A 17,249-nucleotide genomic window follows, 5' to 3' on the forward strand; every position below is an offset into this window, starting at 1 on the left:
ACAACCATACAAGCGAAAGGTTGCTGGGAGGAGGAAAACGAAATCAAAAATAAGGATCACATCATTTTAAAATGATGTCACGTAACTATGTCATATCTTTATTTCTATAATGAAGCAGTTGGTGAATAGTCCGCGCGATTTATTTTCGCTGGTTTATTTTCGTCATCCTTCCACCTTCATTTTTTTTCGTCTTCCTCCCACGCATGTTAACTCGCTACCCTCCTGCGAAAAAAATTGGTGCCAAAAAAAACCATCGGATCGAGCCCACAGCAGATCGTTCTCCGCCCCCAACCTGCCCTCCGCACGCCCGATCCACCCCGTCGCCCCCTCGGCGGCCGATCCATCCCTGTGCCTCGGCCGATCCAATCCTTCGCCCTCTCGTGCGCTAGGGTTCCTTGAGTCGCCGCCGCACCGGAGCTCCTCGCCCAGCCCCACCTCCTGCCGCTCCACCCACTGCTTCTCCCTCCGCTCGCTGCACTTGCCCTCTCCGCCGCGCCCGCCTTCCCCGATGGTCGCCCCCTTCCCCGTCGATCCCGGAGAATCGGCGCCTTGAGGTTGGGGAACTCGGCAGCCATGATCTGAAGGACGTAGGGAAGCCGCCCCCCCTCGCCGGATACAACCTAGGTTATTGAGGTGCTACGGGGCTAGAAGCTCAACCAACGATAGCAGGACGTCCGACCGATCTGGGCCAGCGTGGAAGGAGAACTCAGCGGCGGCTCGTCCAGCTGTTCTGGGATATTTTGGTGAACTCTCCATAATGCTGCGCGTATAGGTGTGTACTATCCTGACCGCTCACTCCCCTGGGATCCGATAATAAGTTCACATAGAGTTCGGCCGGCGGTGGCAGCGCCGCCAATAGTCGTGCGATTAAGGCTGCACAATCAGCAGATTAGAAGACTGATTTAGCGCTAGGATCCATCGCCATTGGAGGGACTTGACTTCTTTTCATTCCTTGCGAGAACGGTTCTTGCCATGAACGACGGGGCTCTCTCTGTGGCCCTGGTCTAAAAGCAAAAATAGTGAACAAGATGTGTCTTGCCGTTTGCAGTATTGGGTACGTACCTTTTGCACTTGCTCCCTAAAGAAACAATCAGATAGATTAACTACAACCCAAAAGCAGCAGCCTGTTACTATTTTATATCATCTATTGATGATTTGTTTTTTCAGAATTGCATTGGCAAGTGATGAAAAGGTGTAATGTTCACGGATTTTTGTTGGGTGATCTGTTGGTCCGGTTTAATTTTAGCAGGCATCTGGGTATTGTTTATGAATTGATGGCGCACCTTGCTTAAATCCTACTAACAATCTTCTCAACACGTGTCATTGCTTTTTGTTAGATGCATTTAACACATTTAGGAAGGACGTTTCAAGGGCCTCTTTCTCGATCTGGAGCCCACTGTTAGTAGATTATGGCAGGCTGCTCAAAGTCAGTTTCCTCTTCTATCTTTCATCATTGCCTCATAGGTACTATTATGATTGTTGCATTTCAAAATTTTTGCAGATATGTCATGTTGTTGAAACTTTTTTGTATTTGCAATGATATTGGTGTTGGACCATTAGAGTATATATGCCCCGTTGAACGTGGGGGGGTTGGCGAAGGGCGTGTCTGCGGCCGACCTGGAGGTCGTGTTCGGCTCCATCGGCTGCGTCGCCGGCGTTGAGTTCGTGCGCACCAGCGGCTGTAGCTTCGCCTATATCGACTTCCACTGCCTCTCCCACGAGGTCATGACCAAGTTGTTCTCCACCGTAAGCATCCACCACCCCATCAACAATCTCCTTGTAACTATGTTTCTACACTTCGGCAGCAATTAATAGTAGCAGATTAGGGTTTTGTTGATTCTCCACATAACCGTGTGCATTCTGTGGGTTGAATGGAGAATTTTGTGTTTGAGGTGAGTAGAGCTTTTACCAACTTAATAACAGAGGATGGTGCATGCAGCTGCTATGGGTTCTCATGGTTCCCCTGTCTCGATTTATTGGAATGGCGATTCGAGAAGGAACATCATCTTGTGGATGGACCATAGGGCTCTTGACCAAGCCGAGCGAATTAATTCTCACAATTCACCGATATTGCAATTTAATGGTGGGAGTGTCTCCCCAGAAATGCAAGCTCCAAAGGTAACCGCTTTTTTCTCCATGCATATGATTCTCGTAAATTCCTGATTCATTATTTGTAAAAACCACTAATGATGTTGTTGGGCATCTGAACCATTGTGTTGATTGCCATCTTGTGAGTTATCACTTCACAATCCTAGAGGTTTGGCTTGAAAATCTCAGAATGTCAGAATTCCAGCATTTCAAAAGCTGAACAACACACTGTTCCTAAAAAGATGTTTCGTTTGCTTGCAGGATATGGATAAATAGTTTTGAATTATTTTGTAGTGAGAAGGTCGGTATACAAGGTTTGTTGTGTATTTTACAGTTATCTCCATTGATGGTATCGTATTAACTTACCTTTTATAGGTTTTATGGGTAAAGGTAAATCTGCAAAAATCTTGGTCTATGGTATATAGGTGAGTTTCAAATCACAACCTCTCTAAGCCTGTAATAAGCTATGAGTTGAATTTCTATCAAGTTTTGCTTTCATTGTTTTTTTCTAGGGCAACTGGTGACCAACTGGTGATTAGTCTGGCTTTAATTCATTAAAACGTGGTTTACCCCTGTTTTATTTGGGGACTAATTCATGAGCTCACGATTAGCCCACGAGTGACCCCTGGTGTTCACCTAGAACATGTGAATAGCTGACCAAGTATTTTTAGGGCATCTGAGTATGCTGATATATGTTGTTCGAACTCAAAATTGTCCAGAGTTTTATCCTGGTTTTCACCCAAGGTTTTAACTTTCATTCGATCAACATTTTAAATGTATTGTATACTTCATCTTTTATCTGCTCTTATGACGAAGAAGTTCCTTGCTTCCCTGTTAAATATTATATAAATGCATGTGAACTAGGGAGTTATTTTCTAACATTCGTACTAGAATAAACTATTTTCAGTTTTCAGGTTATGCCTTTCTTGCAATGATTGCATCTGTGAAGTTGATGCTTAATTACTTCCTACATTTAGAAGATTGTAACTTTTGCTATACACACATGCATGGTGAGATGAAGCGTTGATGAGTGATATGCATTTTGCAGATCAGGTTATATTTCCTTGGTAGCATGGCAGCAGCACCCAATCAGACCACAACCTCGGCGGGTGTGCTCTGCAATCTTGGCCACCGTCGGCAGGTACGACCTCCGCCGCCACTGAAAGCTACCCCTCCTCATCACCATCAACGCCGGTGAGCTCTCCCTCTGCTCTCGCCGCTACCCAGTTCCATCCACTATCTTCCACAATATTGTTGCGACTTTGTAATGACTAGCCCAATGTTCTTTAATGCTGTTATGTATTTTTGTGAGTCGATGATTTTCTTTCAAATCTACAAATGGACACGTTTGTCTAACCATTATGTAAAAGGCTGGAATCCATAATATGTGAAATTCCGACACAGTTGCATGAAAAAGTGAGTATTGAGTAGGGATGTAATTCTCGCCGATTCAAATATCAGAATGTGTTCCAGAGACATAACAAAACCATCCTGAATCTTACGTTTTTAGCATGCTGAGATCTGCGCTACCGTATATACTTCTAAATTACATGGTAGAGATTTTGAATATGGGCACCTGATCTTTTATCTTATAATATATCAGATGTTCCTGGTCAGCATCAAGGAATTGTTTTGAGACTTGTATCCATTTTTCCCTGGTAAAATCGATGACCGTCCGTGTTGGTGACCTATTGATCTTTTAATTTCTATATTCGCAAAAAAAAGATCTTCTAATTTATAAAGATGTCTCTGACTTGTTCACATGCCAATAAATATAAGCTGCATCAAGTGAGCTTTCCTGTCAATAAGTAGCGACACTTGTAGAGGCGACTTGGATCAGGGAGCATATGGAGCGACACTTGCAGAGGCGATGTCAGCGGCTGTCGAGTGCTGACCCGCCCGTTGGCTACCTCTGAGAGTGGCACATGGTACTGAATCAACGCCAATTCCCTCGCCATGCCCCTTCACTGGTAATGACCCAGGCTCCACTCATCTCTGCTCCACTAGATGCACTTTCCTCCCTTAGGCTTTCATTTTTTTAGAGCTGCACTTTCTCCGCCTCGTTAAGCAAGTGATATACAAAGTGGAGCAAGAATTAACACCATGGAAGAGGAGGAATACAACGTTTTGTGGTACGTGACATATCCGATGAAATGTAGTGCAGCCAGGTACTACGTATTTTAAATTTTGCATGAGGGCCGCCGCCCACATACCACGTCCCCGATCCTCGCGAGAGGTATCACTCCTATCCCCTCGCCGTCTCACCTTCCTCCTGCGCATTACTTTTTTTTGGCTCACTTGCAGTTGTTTTGGTTCATCATTGGTCTAAAAAAAGTACTACATTGTTACTGATGAGAAAACTTCTGTGATATTGTGAGGCGAAGTATTTAACTAGTAAGTGTCTGATGCCCTGATGTCTTACTTTAAATCCATGTTACACGCAGTAGTAGGACTTCATAATAGGATGGGAGCAACCTGCATCTTTGGAATGTACTGAACTAATTTGATGAAAAATAACTATGTACTTTTGAACTGAATACGCTACAGCAACTGTCGTCAGCATTGACTACGCCACTGTCAAATGCATGTTTGTTTATTCATAATGATTTCTTAATCCCTTTAGTTAGAAGAATCAAAAGCAGTTAAGCACCTAAGCTCGTAATTCTGCATTTTTCATTGTAGTCCCTTTTTTATCAGATTGCGCAATGTCAATGGTCTCTGTACTCTGAAGAGTCAAGAGTACATTGTTACTAACTAACAAGGCTCTGTTATGCACTTATGCTTCGAGGCGAAGAAGTATTTACCTATTGAGTTGTTGATCATTTATTTTGACTTAGACTCTACATGCAACCATTTCATACCATTTAGCTGCATTAACTTGGGCATAATATAGCATCTTCCGTTCAATTTTCTTTTCCTGTTTTTTGCGAGCTTTAAAACCTTGAGATACTCATCGGTGCATATCTGAAAATTCAGGTACTACACAAAGTGGAATTTGCGCCGGTGTCAAGAGAACAAGTACAGGTTCCTCATGTCATGCCTATAAGTTTCACTCCAAATAATAAAGTGTCCTCAAGGGTCGTACTAAAAAAAGAACTACATCAGCAAGTTGATTCAATAATCCATCCTCTGTTTTGCCCCTCGTTGGTTAGTTATTCAGTTATGGGCCGGGGTGGGAGTGGGAGTATTGATGGCTGTTTGTTCTTCACAAAGTTTTGGGTGAAAGAGCAAATTGGCAGCAATTAGTGAGATCCTACTGGTGGTGGTTTGCGAGTACACGTGAATAGGAAATCAGATGAGATCAAATCTCATGATTCCATCTCGTCCCGGTCCTCGGCGGACGGGGTGTCAGGGTGAGTTGTTCGTTTGTTCGGCCCTCATTTCGTGGTGTTCATGAAATGTGCAACACATGTACCATGAAGGGGGTTATTTAGTTTCATTTTCTCGAAATATACCATACTCTCTCCATATCAAAATATATTCTAAAATATAAGGCATTTTTTATTGTTCATAAATCTCTCATAAAATATTTAGTCCATGGTTACAAATCATAATATACGAAAGTGAGTTTGAATATGGATATAAGAGTGTCTATTTTATGTACTTTAAATTATGCTTTATTTGACTAATTATAGGTCAAAGATTATTAACAGCGACTAACACAAATACTGGCATTGCACTACGTGCATATCAACATTTAAAAAATATTAAGTGCTAATGTACATTATTATGATTCTTAACAGAGGAATGAGTGTGAAGCTCAAGACCCCATTTAATGGAGCCGTCTATGATGCATGCGATGAGGTCTTATTATTGATGATGCCATGTACTACATTTTGTTTGCATAATCCATCACCTAGCATGTATTTGTTATAACCGAGCACCGCAACGAATCTGTTATTTACCTTAGGAGGGTAAGAAAAAACACAATCAATGATATTATACATAATTCTAGACATTGTTTTAGAGTATGTTCTGAAGTATATTTTTCTTTCAGTAAATGTTGGAAATGTCTATGTACTTTTTTCTCCCAATATGTTATGGTCATCTTCCTGCTATGCATGTAAATTTCATGGCCAGCTTAGCAGCTGGTGGTTGGTGATCCTTTCTACTTCCTCGCCGGCTCGATAAATCTCCCGGTTTCCTTCTCCTACCACTCTTCCTCCCTTGTGCTCTGTAACTTGGCCATTGATGTGGATGTTAGTAATTAGATGGTGATATTTGTTTTATAGAAATACTTATTTTTTTGCGGGTGTTTAGAAATACTTGTTAGTTGCACAGATGGATCCTGCAAGGAATAATTTTACAATGGAAATGCATATCTATTGAATTGATGACTAAACAAGTTTGCGGGCACATCTATGAAAATACAGGCAAATACAGACATAGGTTTAAGGGTTCTCATTCATTTAAATCTCAATGTTGAGAGAAGCCGATCTCTGGATATGAGTATTTTCTTCCCTGTTTGTGTGATTGTTTAATTGAATGGATAACTGTGTCTCCTGAATATTGTTCCATGTAATTGTTTTAAATCTACCGAATTAGTTATCTAAATCAGTTGATATTTTGCAAAGCTTCAAGCTTTAGTTTTTGCACTTCATGACATCAATTGTTTGTGCAGATTCAAGATTTATTTCTGTACATAGCAGTGATTAGTGGATTACTGTCACACGCTCCTGTTGTCATCCATGTCTCCTCAGGTGCCTTAGGTTTGTGATGCGAAAGTTGTCTTACATATGTAAATTGTTCTGTTTTTCTTTCGCCAAAACATTAATAAGCCCACGATACATTTTGCTTCTTTTTTATCTGATGTCCATTTGTAGACTAAGTGCTTTATTTATGATAGTGAATTTCTGGCGTACATGTGAATATCTCATGTATATACAATCAGTACACTCACCTGAACGAGGATGGCGGCGAGCAGAGCGGGGTTGCGTCTTGTCCTTCTTGCGTTGAAGGTCCGGTGCACCCATGGGTGTGCCTTTGCTGGTTTCTGACTGTCACAAAGAAGTCGGAGCTGCGGACGGCGAGGCGACTGCGGCAACGATGACTCTATGAGGACAGTTTTCAGCAAGCGGTGCTCCCCGAATGTTGCGTTGAACTACGTCGTTGCGTGGCTTGCAACCTTCTCCTATGAAGCCCGTATGCAAAATTGAAACTGTCATGTCCTAGGTGTTGTGCTCGACTATTCATTGTTGCTCTGTGGCTCCTTGCTTCCTCTCCACAGTTATATCGTTTTTTGTGATGTAATCTTGTTAGTAGTCGGGTCATCCACGCGTGCCACTTCTGAAGTTTGTAGTCTAGGTTAGATACATCCGTATGTAGACAAATTGAAGACAAGTAATATGGATAGGGGGGAGTATATTATTTGACTCAAGCACTCACAACCAACGCACTACACTCATTCACGTGAAAAACAATCGTATTTTGATCAATATCCCTATGTAAGTTTGTTGTTCCGAGGCAATCACGTATGAATTGAAGAGAGGTGGTGAATACTTGATCTTCATGAGGTCTTTTCCTCTAAAAAAATGATGTATTCAATTTTTTTTCTCCATTGCATTATGTGTTTTAGAGTTTTCTACTGACACCAGGTTCATGGCATTGTAAAAGAAGTATTGATTCAAGATAAACCGAACCTTTTCTATTTACAATCAACTTATTATTGAAGGTTGCATCGATGATGTTATTATTGCTAAAATTAAGATGTGCATTACAAGTCTAAGCCATTGTCAAGCTTTGTGTACCTTGTACTTCCTCCGTCCGAAAATACTTGTCATCAACATGGATAAAAGGAGATGTATCAACATGGATAAAAGGAGATGTATCTAGAACTAAAATACGTCTAGATGCATCCCCTTTTATCCATTTTGATGACAAGTATTTCCGGACGAAGGGAGTACTATTTACTCATGGACGGTATATATCCGGTCATAATTCTTTGGTGGCCATACCGCCCTCCATCCTACACACCGTCAACAAACTTGAGAGAGCCTTCCTATGGTCTGGAACAGACAAAACGACAGGGGCGAAATGCAAAGTAAACTGGGAGATTGTTTGCCGGCCACTCGAATATGGGGGACTTGGGGTCCTCAACACCAACAAGTTTACACGCGCCCTACGGCTGCGGTGGCCTTGGTACGAATGGAAGGATCCTACCAAGATGTGGGTCGGATTGGGAAACCCTTGTGACGAGGAGGACCTTAACTTTTTCTATGCTTCCACCACCATCTCCATTGGTAACGGCGCGAAGACCCCCTTTTGGGACTCCCCTTGGCTCCTTGGGCGCAAGCCTAAGGATATTGCCCCGCTCATCCATGAAGCTTCCATGCGTAAGAATTGGAAGGTGCGGGAGGCCCTCAAGCACAACGCATGGATCCTCAAGATCAATCCACCCACCTCTATCTCCGCCGAGCATGTCACACAATTCTTCACGCTTTGGATGCTCCTTCATGAGGTCCATCTTGACGAACTCTCCGAGGATGACATCCTTTGGAAGCACTCGGTCTCGGGGCATTACTCGGCGGCCTCCGCATATAAGGCACAATTTTTAGGATTGGTTCTCTCCCCCATGGACAAGATGGTTTGGAAAGTTTGGGCTCCCCCAAAAGTCAAGTTCTTTGCTTGGTTGGCTCTCCAAGACAGGATTTGGACCGCGGATAGATTGGCAAAGCGTGGGTGGCCGAACTGTGATCTTTGCCCCCTTTGCAAGAGGGAACAAGAGAGTGGGAGTCACCTATTCTTCAAATGCCGCTTCTCTAGAAGGCTTTGGTCCTTGGTCATTGACAAGTACCACGTCCCCGACTTCGTCATTTCCACCTGGCCCCTATTCGACTCGGTCCAATCTTGGTGGGCAAGTACTTGCGACGACGGCTATCCGCACAGACAAGCCAAGGCATCCCTCACCATGCTTGTTTCATGGACAATTTGGAATGAACGAAACGCGCGAGTTTTCAGGCATAAGTGTGCCCCTCCGACAGTGCTGCTTTCCTCCATCGCCACCGAGGCTAACCTTTGGATCATCGTCGGTGCTAAAAAACTAGGGTCTTTGTTATTGCGCGAGTAATCCGCATGCCGTATACTTGGGTTGTTTGCAACTAACTCTATTCTCTCTTATTTAATGGATGAGGCAAAGCTTTTGCCTCCGTTTCAAAAAAATAATAATTCTTTGGTGGCGAGCAATACGGCTGGTTAAAGACACGAAGATTGCCGAGAAGGAAAGAAGTGGAATAGAGTTTCTATTTGTTGATGTATGATGGAGAACAGATGCCATCATGCTTATAATATTTATTGTTATTATTCTATAGCAATGCACAAACATTCGACATGTGCCCGTAGGAACGCACAACATTCTACTAGTCTAGATGAGTTTTAGACACATCCAACAGATTAGTACAAAGTCACCCGCAAAAAAGAACAAAACAGAAAACAACAAAGTGTCGTGTTTCCAATCAAAATTTTGAGCATGTTAATTATAGTTTACTCGATGCTTCTCAGTGGATATGCTTGGTCTCGATCGAAGGTAAACGTCAAGGGAGGCTGCCAGCCTGCAGCCCCACTACTCCCGTACGTACGTCCGCTACACCCGATTCGCATGCAAAACAATCGACGCCCATTGTTCGTATCGCCCCAATTCGTTGGTTAACCGGGCATCGCATTCACAAAGCTGGAGCAACTACTGCCCGTCAGAAAAAAGCTGGAGCAACTACTGGGCACGGTGACTGGAGCCTAGCACGTAGGATAGTACATATGCTCCCACACGAACAACATCTCAAGCAAGAAAGCAATGGAAGCCACAAGGCTATCCTTGCTCTCTCTTCTTCCGTTCCTTCTCCTCGCGATCGCTGCCGTGGCAACCGGTGGCGAGCTCAGCACGTTCATCGTCCACGTGCAAGCAGAGGAGAACCGCGTGTTTGTCACCGCGGACGACCGGAAGGCGTGGTACCACTCATTCCTCCCCGACCATGGCCGGCTCGTGCACGCGTACCACCACGTCGCGAGCGGGTTCGCGGCCCGGCTGACGCGGCGGGAGCTCGAGGAGTTGTCCGCCATGCCCGGGTTCCTCAGCGCGACCCGTGCCCGGACCTACACGACGCTGACGACCCACACGCCCGAGTTCCTGGGGCTGAACGTGGAGCAGGGGCGGCGGAACTACACGTCGGAGTTCGGCGCCGGGGTCATCGTCGGCCTGATCGACACCGGCATCTTCCCGGACCACCCGTCCTTCAGCGACGAGGGCATGGCGCCGCCGCCGGCCAAGTGGAAGGGGCGCTGCGACTTCAGCGGCACCTCGTGCAACAATAAGCTCATCGGGGCGCGCAACTTCGTCGCCTCCTTCAACGGCCCGAACGGCACCTCCGCGCGGGTGCCGCCGGTCGATGAGTTTGGGCACGGCACCCACACCGCAAGCACCGCCGCTGGAGCAGTCGTGCCGGGCGCAAACGTGCTCGGCAACGCATGGGGCACCGCCGCCGGGATGGCGGTCCGTGCGCACATCGCCATGTACAAGGTGTGCTACGGAAAAGTCGTAGTAGGGTGCGAGGATGCCGACATACTGGCTGGGATTGACGCCGCCGTGGGCGACGGCTGCGACGTCCTCTCCATGTCTCTCGGCGGGCCGTCGGTGCCCTTTCACCTAGACCCTATGGCCATCGGGACGTTCGGCGCCATCGAGAAGGGCATTTTTGTGAGCATGGCTGCTGGCAACTCCGGCCCGGAAGAGAGCACTCTACAAAACGAGGCTCCGTGGATGCTCACTGTCGCCGCGAGTACCATGGACCGCTCGATTCGTTCGACGGTGCAGCTGGGGAACGGCGCGTATTTCCTCGGTGAGTCACTCTACCAGCCAGATGCAGGTTTCTACCCGTTGGTGTCCGCGGGCGCGAGCGGGAAACCATTCGCCGAGCTCTGCGGAAACGGCAGTCTAGACGGCTTCGATGTCAAGGGCAAGATAGTGCTGTGTGAGCTCACGCGAGACATCACGGTGCTCAACCAAGGTGAAGTGGTGGAGAGTGCCGGCGGCGTCGCCATGATCTTGGCGAGCCCGTTTTTCCGAGGGTACGACAAGTTAGCCCAGGCGAACATCCTCCCGGCGTCGAGCGTCGACTACCTCGCGGGCGCAGCCATCAAATCCTACCTCAGCTCCACGCCGAACCCGGTGGCGCGTATGGGCTTCATAGGTACATTACTCGGCACGTCACCTGCTCCGTCGATCGTGTTCTTCTCCTCTCGCGGGCCTAGCCGCCAGGGCACTGGCGTTCTGAAGCCCGACATCACGGGCCCCGGAGTGAACGTGCTCGCGGCATGGCCGTTTCAGGTCGGCCCACCGTGGGCGCCGGTTCTCCCTGGGCCGACCTTCAACATCATCTCCGGCACGTCCATGTCGACACCGCACCTCGCTGGCATCGCCGCTTTGATCAAGAGCAAGCACCTGGACTGGTCACCGGCGGCGATCAAGTCGGCCATGATGACGACGGCCGACATCACCGACCGCTCCAGCATTCCCATACTCAACGAGCAGCACGTGACGGCCAACCTCTTCGCCACCGGGGCCGGACACGTCGACCCAATGAAGGCCGCTGACCCTGGCCTAGTCTATGACATTACTCCCGAGGATTACATCGGCTACCTCTGTGGCATGTACACGAGCCAGCAGGTCTCGGTGGTCGCGCGCCGGCGGATCGATTGCTTAACCACCGTCGTGATCAGCGACCGCCTGCTGAATTACCCGTCGATCTCGGTCGCTTTCCCGGCGTCCTGGAATTCGACGGCCCCGGTGGTCGTGGGGCGCAAGGTGAAGAACGTCGGGGAGGTGCCTTCGGTGTACTACGCGGCGATCGACATGCCGAGTAGCGCCGTAAGCGTGGACGTATACCCGAGGGAGCTGGAGTTCATCGAAGCAAACCAGGAGATGATCTTTTCGGTATATGTGTGGCCGAGGCAGAGTGGTGCAAGGGTGGTGCAAGGTGCTCTACGGTGGGTATCCGAGAAGCACACTGTGCGGAGCCCAATCTCCGTCACCTTTGCTTGATCACGGACTTGATTTCTCACATGATAGGTCGACATGGCTCAAGCAATAATCCTAGACGCACGGATTATTACGGAGCTGTTACGGGGTTTTCTCTCTAACTAATCTATCTCCCTCCTGATTTTCAGGCGGGATGGGGCCCATCCTCCTCCCTCCTCCAATCTCAAGCTCCCACGTTTGCTAGTCCGTGAATCCCGTAATTCTTCTCTCTGTGAGTCTAGCATTGCCGTGGCTCAAGTACGTTTATGTCTTTCGCACAACTTGCTCATTGTTAGTTTGTCTCGACTTAATTTTCAATAAATCAATTGCCTTAGAAGGGTGACTTTTTTCTTGAAAAAGGAGGATAACCCCGGACATCTACATAGTGACGCACACATTCATGTTTGAAGGGTTGGATGCGCTTTGCTGCGCCGTCGGTCTTGCTGGGTTTTCATAATTTTTTCACTCCCTCTATTTCAAAATATAAGATATATTGCTTTTTTTAGAAAAGTCCAAACTCTTTAAGTTTGAACAAATTTAAGAGAAACATATCAATATACATAATATCAAATCGATATCATTAGATTCATCACGAAATGAATTTTCATGTTTTATTCATTTAGTATTGTGGATATCAATATACTTATGCTCTGAACTTGGTCAGAGTTAAAGAAATATGTCTTTTCAGAAAACTAATACACCTTAAATTTTAAAATTGAGGGAATATTTGGTTTGGCGGCTGAGGGAGATAATGGAGTGTATTTTATTTTTATTTATAATGCCGTGTTTTGGTGGGTCTTTCATGGTATGATTCTGTGTTATCTATTAATCAACTCATACTTATGTGTGGAAATTTTCCGCGTCAATGGTTGCATTTAAAACAAAACAGAAGCTAGCCCACTCGCATAGACAGGGCTCCCCCGATCACTTCCTTCGATGGCCGTTCGATCGTGGTCAGCGTGGTCTTTTTTTCGTTCCTGCTCGTTGGATCTTCGATGCGGATTGACTTGTGCATTTTCATCGTGTGGTAGATCCTGGCCGGGGAATGACGTGTGGGCCTCACGCTGGATCGGATTGGCTGGGTGCCAGTTTTTCGGGTGCGGCCGACCGCATGGCGTGCGCACGCGCGTCGAAACCCTAGCCGCCTCACAAGGATGAAATATCAGTAATTTTCTATTTACTGGTCGATCCCATCTTTTACGGAATCAATTCCTTTTTTGAATGTACAAAAATTTTGGGAGTTCAGCATGTCTGGAAGCACGGGAGAACGTTCTTTTGCTGATATTATTACCAGTATTCGATACTGGGTTATTCATAGCATTACTATACCTTCCCTATTCATTGCGGGTTGGTTATTTGTCAGTACGGGTTTAGCTTATGACGTGTTTGGAAGTCCTAGGCCAAACGAGTATTTCACGGAAAGCCGACAAGGAATTCCGTTAATAACCGACCGTTGTTGAATTTCAAGTATTCAGTTTCACCAATAAGATACGGAGACTTGCTTCACATTTGGAATTACACAAAAAAGATTTTTCATCGGAAAGAGGTCTACGAAGACTTTAAACCGCTCCACAGAACCGCTGTTAACCATTGGTCGTTGAGGAGGCGTATTCTCAAAGGACCCATATCTACTGCTGTGTTAATGGGGGCGTGGTTTGGTAATACGCCAATTTGGCCACTATTAGTGGATAAAATGATTTCTTTCACCTCACAATCCCAAATAATTCGCTTAGGAGTCAGTACATAAAGATTTAATTTCATAATGGAAAGGAACATATACCTATTTACATAACAAATCCTATGGTAGGTCGCAAATTGGGGGAATTCGTGCCTACTCGGCATTTCACGAGTTATGAAAATGCAAGAAAGGATACTAAATCTCGTCGTTAACTGAATTCTGAATAGAAAGATTAAGAAGAAAAAAAAGATTCAAAATAAAGTAAAGGTAGGCGGGGAATAAGAATGGAAAAGATTCCTCAAGAGTCTCGGGTCCCAGAAGCGCGTGATAAATGCCACCGAAGCCTAAGACTGCGGAGGAAATTAGGTGAAGTACGCCAGATACAAAGTACGGAAAAGTACGGTATTGAAGGAGTTGAACCAGGATTTCCAAATGGATAGGATAGGGTATTTCTATATGTGATAGATAATCCAAATGCAAAAATTTGTCTTCAAAAAAGGGAAATATTGAATGAATAGAGCGTAAATTCTGAAACTTTGGTATTTCTTTTTCTTTCGGACAAAATAATTCCCCTACTTCTTTTTTACTTATTATTTATGTAAAAACAGTCAGCCAAAATAATTAATTGGAATTCCAATTAATCATTGAAGAAATTAAAAAGGGATTAAATAAAAAAAATCCAAGTCTTAAATGAAAGGATCTGGTTGGAATATATGAAAAGAAGTGGAGTTTGAAAAAGGGAACGGAATGCTCAAACCGGAACTGCTAGAGGAACGAATTTTCAATAGCATAACTTGGGCTCCTAGAATATGGCGCCCTTGGGACAATCTATTTGATTGCAATTTGAAGTTGTTGATGTTTATATTGGTCAATCATAAAATAGAAATAAGAAAAGAATTTATATTTATTCCGATCAAACTTCCTCCCTATTAACCTGGACGAATATGCAAGCATACGTTTCATGCTTGTTTGAGTAATAGCAAGGAGATTCCCCAAAATCATGCTAAGAATAGCTAGGATTTCCAGAAGAAGATGCCATTCGTTTGATGAGAAATAAAAAGGAATATTTCTATTTCTATTGCATTCTATCTCATCGTATCACATTCTGTTCTACGATTCCACTTCGACAAAAGGAAAGAGCATACCTAAGTTCAAGACAGGGGGTGCGAGCAGGGGCTAGACACCCCCCAACCGATCGCACCCCCCAACAACTTTAAGCGAGTAGTATGGTACTATCTACGTACGCACTGTTGCTGTGCTAATGGCCGGGAGTAATAATTAACTTAATTAGCCCAAGATTGATCAACAACGCACAGAACTAAAAGCCCAGCACATGTGACATCGTGGCTTTGCCTTGTGCTGTTTGTTTTGCCCTGCCATCAATCAGAATCATCAGATCGGCATCCGATCAGATCGACCGTGTATCTGCGTCTCGCTGCTATATGGGAGTCTAAGTCAAGTGCGCTTCCCGTGGCCACTTGCCGCCGTTCGCCTCGCCGCCGTCCACAATCACATACGAGCACACGGAGGGACGCCAAGAGATTGGAGACCTGCTGTGAGCATCTATGTATTCCAATCTGTCCACTTAGTAGTCCTGCAACGGCGGCCTCTTTTTGCCGCCGGCGGCGTTCCGCACGCAGATGGCGCCGTTAAGCGAACTCCATGGCTATCGTTTCTTAAGGTATATACATACAGCTAATCTACTCTTTGATGCACCAATTTTAAATAACCTAATTCATAAGAATAGTTAATTACTACATTTATTGAGATGAGATATAGATCTAATTTATCTGTTCTTCCATTTAGCTATACAATATTATCTAGTTTAACCTTGAGAGGAATTAAGAACAATGCAGATTATACTCTCTCCACACTTATATGGGACTGAGGGAGTAACTTTTATAATCTTATAGATAAATGTGTGCATAGCTAAATTTAAACAATAAGTCTGACAACATTTATTTATTTATTTATTTGCAAATACACAACATTTATTGTTGCGACTTGTATAACTAAGACAAATTGTACATGTGATGTTATTCAAAAACGTATGTTCGTGAGTGTGAGACTTGATCCTTGCTTCTTCGCCACCCCTATATCCAAATCCTGGCTCCGCCCCTGCTAGCCGCCAACCCTTTTCGTGCCCACTCCGCCTCGTTCTCCTCCCCACTCGCTCTTATCCTCCCCCATGCTGCCGCCCCCTTCCCCCTGCTCGCCTCTGCCGCCTCCTCTCCTTCCCGCACCTCCGGCCTACCCCCCTCCTCCCTCCTCCTCCATCCTCTCTCATTCGTCATCACGGCAGACCATCTCCCGTCACTTAGGCCCCATGCCGGCGGCCGGGTCGGGGTGGAGGCGCAGCAGGGGTTGGTGGAGCGGCGGATGTGGGCGGGCTCCCGTCGCTGCTCCATGACGGCGGCCAGTTCAATGGGTAGGGGTAGAAAGCCATGGAGAACTTGGGAGAGGAGGAAGGCGACGGTCCAGCCCGCGGCGTTGGGCAGAGAGAGATGGGGACGGCGGCGCTGGGAAAAGAGAGATGTCGGCGAAGGTGGCGGTGGCGCTGAGTAGAGAGAGCATGGCGTCGGCGGTAGTTGTTCTCCTCCTCCTCCTCTCCATTCTTCTCCCGGCGTTTCCAGAAGCCTCCTCGTCCAACGCACGCCCCGAGGTGAGCACGACGAATCCCAACCCAGTACTCTTCGAATCCGCGTCCATTCTCGGCCCCTGCTCGCGCGCCTCGCCGATTGCCCCGAGGTTCCGACGCCCCCGCTATGGATTTTCCCTCGCGCTGTTCTCCCTGGCTCGTGTCGGGGGTGCGATTCGTGTTCGTTCTGGGAGGGGCGGCGCGCCCGTCCGATCCGTCGCAGTGGGGTGCCGTGGCGGCGCTCTTGGGCGGGTTCTGGGGAGGTGTCTTCGTGATTTGTCGTGGGTTAGTGTTGGCTCCTGCGGTACGGATGGCTGGCTAGGGTTACTCCCAAATTTTCCCGTTCTCGTGGTATTCTCAACGAAAAATAGACGGATTGGGTTGGATTGGAGGCCCTGCCAGTATTAAATTATTTCCAAAGCATGTCGTCGCGTTGATAATCGGATAGTGTATGCATTCTTCATGTCAGGATCAGGCCTGGTATTGTGTTTCTGGATTCCGATTCGTAGATGATTGGTTTGCTATCTTGTGTCGTTACAAGTTTTGCTTGCTTTTAGAAGAAAATGGCGTGCAATTGGGTGTGCAAGATAGCTTAGCACTGGCTAAAATCCCGTAGGTGCTTTTATTGGTAATCAGGACTGCTACATTGGATCCCCGTAACTAAGGAGGGTGTGGGCTATAGGAGCGCGAGGATTGGAAACCTTTTCCTCCATAATCTTGCCGAGGTGCTCCTCAACTCGACAAGGAGAGCAACCTGCATGAGGTTTGCACATTCCCTCACCTCCCTCCATTGCTGATCTCCATCTTATCTCTTTCAGCAAGGGGGGGGGGGGGGGGGG

At 46.3% G+C, this 17,249-nt stretch overlaps 2 protein-coding genes across 51 annotated transcripts; both read left to right on the top strand.

The window, feature by feature from the left end:
* Nucleotides 1-239: 239 nt before the first annotated feature.
* On the top strand, nt 240-7,645 carry LOC123046349 (uncharacterized). 50 transcript variants are annotated; one of them, XM_044469692.1, is made up of 11 exons: nt 240-1,464; nt 1,561-1,746; nt 1,940-2,118; nt 2,350-2,389; nt 2,464-2,478; nt 3,137-3,282; nt 5,065-5,112; nt 5,832-5,892; nt 6,710-6,797; nt 6,935-6,986; nt 7,135-7,645. In XM_044469692.1, exons 2-11 carry the CDS (start codon nt 1,726-1,728, stop codon nt 7,136-7,138), a joined length of 654 nt encoding a protein of 217 aa, XP_044325627.1. In that variant the 5' UTR covers nt 240-1,464; nt 1,561-1,725; the 3' UTR covers nt 7,139-7,645. The 50 variants fall into 50 exon arrangements, 16 of the variants coding, with proteins under 16 accessions (XP_044325627.1, XP_044325616.1, XP_044325618.1 ...); XM_044469681.1 differs by having other exon boundaries at nt 240-1,054; nt 1,168-1,464; nt 6,935-7,645; XM_044469683.1 differs by having other exon boundaries at nt 240-772; nt 1,338-1,464; nt 6,935-7,645.
* Nucleotides 7,646-9,874: 2,229 nt separating this feature from the next.
* On the top strand, nt 9,875-12,118 carry LOC123041788 (subtilisin-like protease 1). Its single transcript, XM_044464346.1, has 2 exons — nt 9,875-10,774; nt 10,892-12,118. Exons 1-2 carry the CDS (start codon nt 9,875-9,877, stop codon nt 12,116-12,118), a joined length of 2,127 nt encoding a protein of 708 aa, XP_044320281.1.
* Nucleotides 12,119-17,249: the final 5,131 nt, after the last annotated feature.

The sequence above is a fragment of the Triticum aestivum genome, chromosome 2B (genome assembly GCF_018294505.1).
Source record: "Triticum aestivum cultivar Chinese Spring chromosome 2B, IWGSC CS RefSeq v2.1, whole genome shotgun sequence".
NCBI lineage: Eukaryota > Viridiplantae > Streptophyta > Magnoliopsida > Poales > Poaceae > Triticum > Triticum aestivum.

What these genes read in the sequence shown, in the direction of transcription:
- LOC123046349 (XM_044469680.1), top strand. Translation starts at nt 1,726, where the DNA reads ATGACCAAGTTGTTCTCCACC. An exon ending in TGTCAAGAGAACAAGTACAG is followed by an intron (nt 5,113 to 5,831) that starts GTTCCTCATGTC and finishes GATTCTTAACAG; the next exon opens with AGGAATGAGTGTGAAGCTCA. An exon ending in TCTATGATGCATGCGATGAG is followed by an intron (nt 5,893 to 6,709) that starts GTCTTATTATTG and finishes TTGTTTGTGCAG; the next exon opens with ATTCAAGATTTATTTCTGTA.
- LOC123041788 (XM_044464346.1), top strand. Translation starts at nt 9,875, where the DNA reads ATGGAAGCCACAAGGCTATCCTTGCTCTCTCTTCTTCCGTTCCTTCTC. An exon ending in CCATCGAGAAGGGCATTTTT is followed by an intron (nt 10,775 to 10,891) that starts GTGAGCATGGCT and finishes TCGACGGTGCAG; the next exon opens with CTGGGGAACGGCGCGTATTT.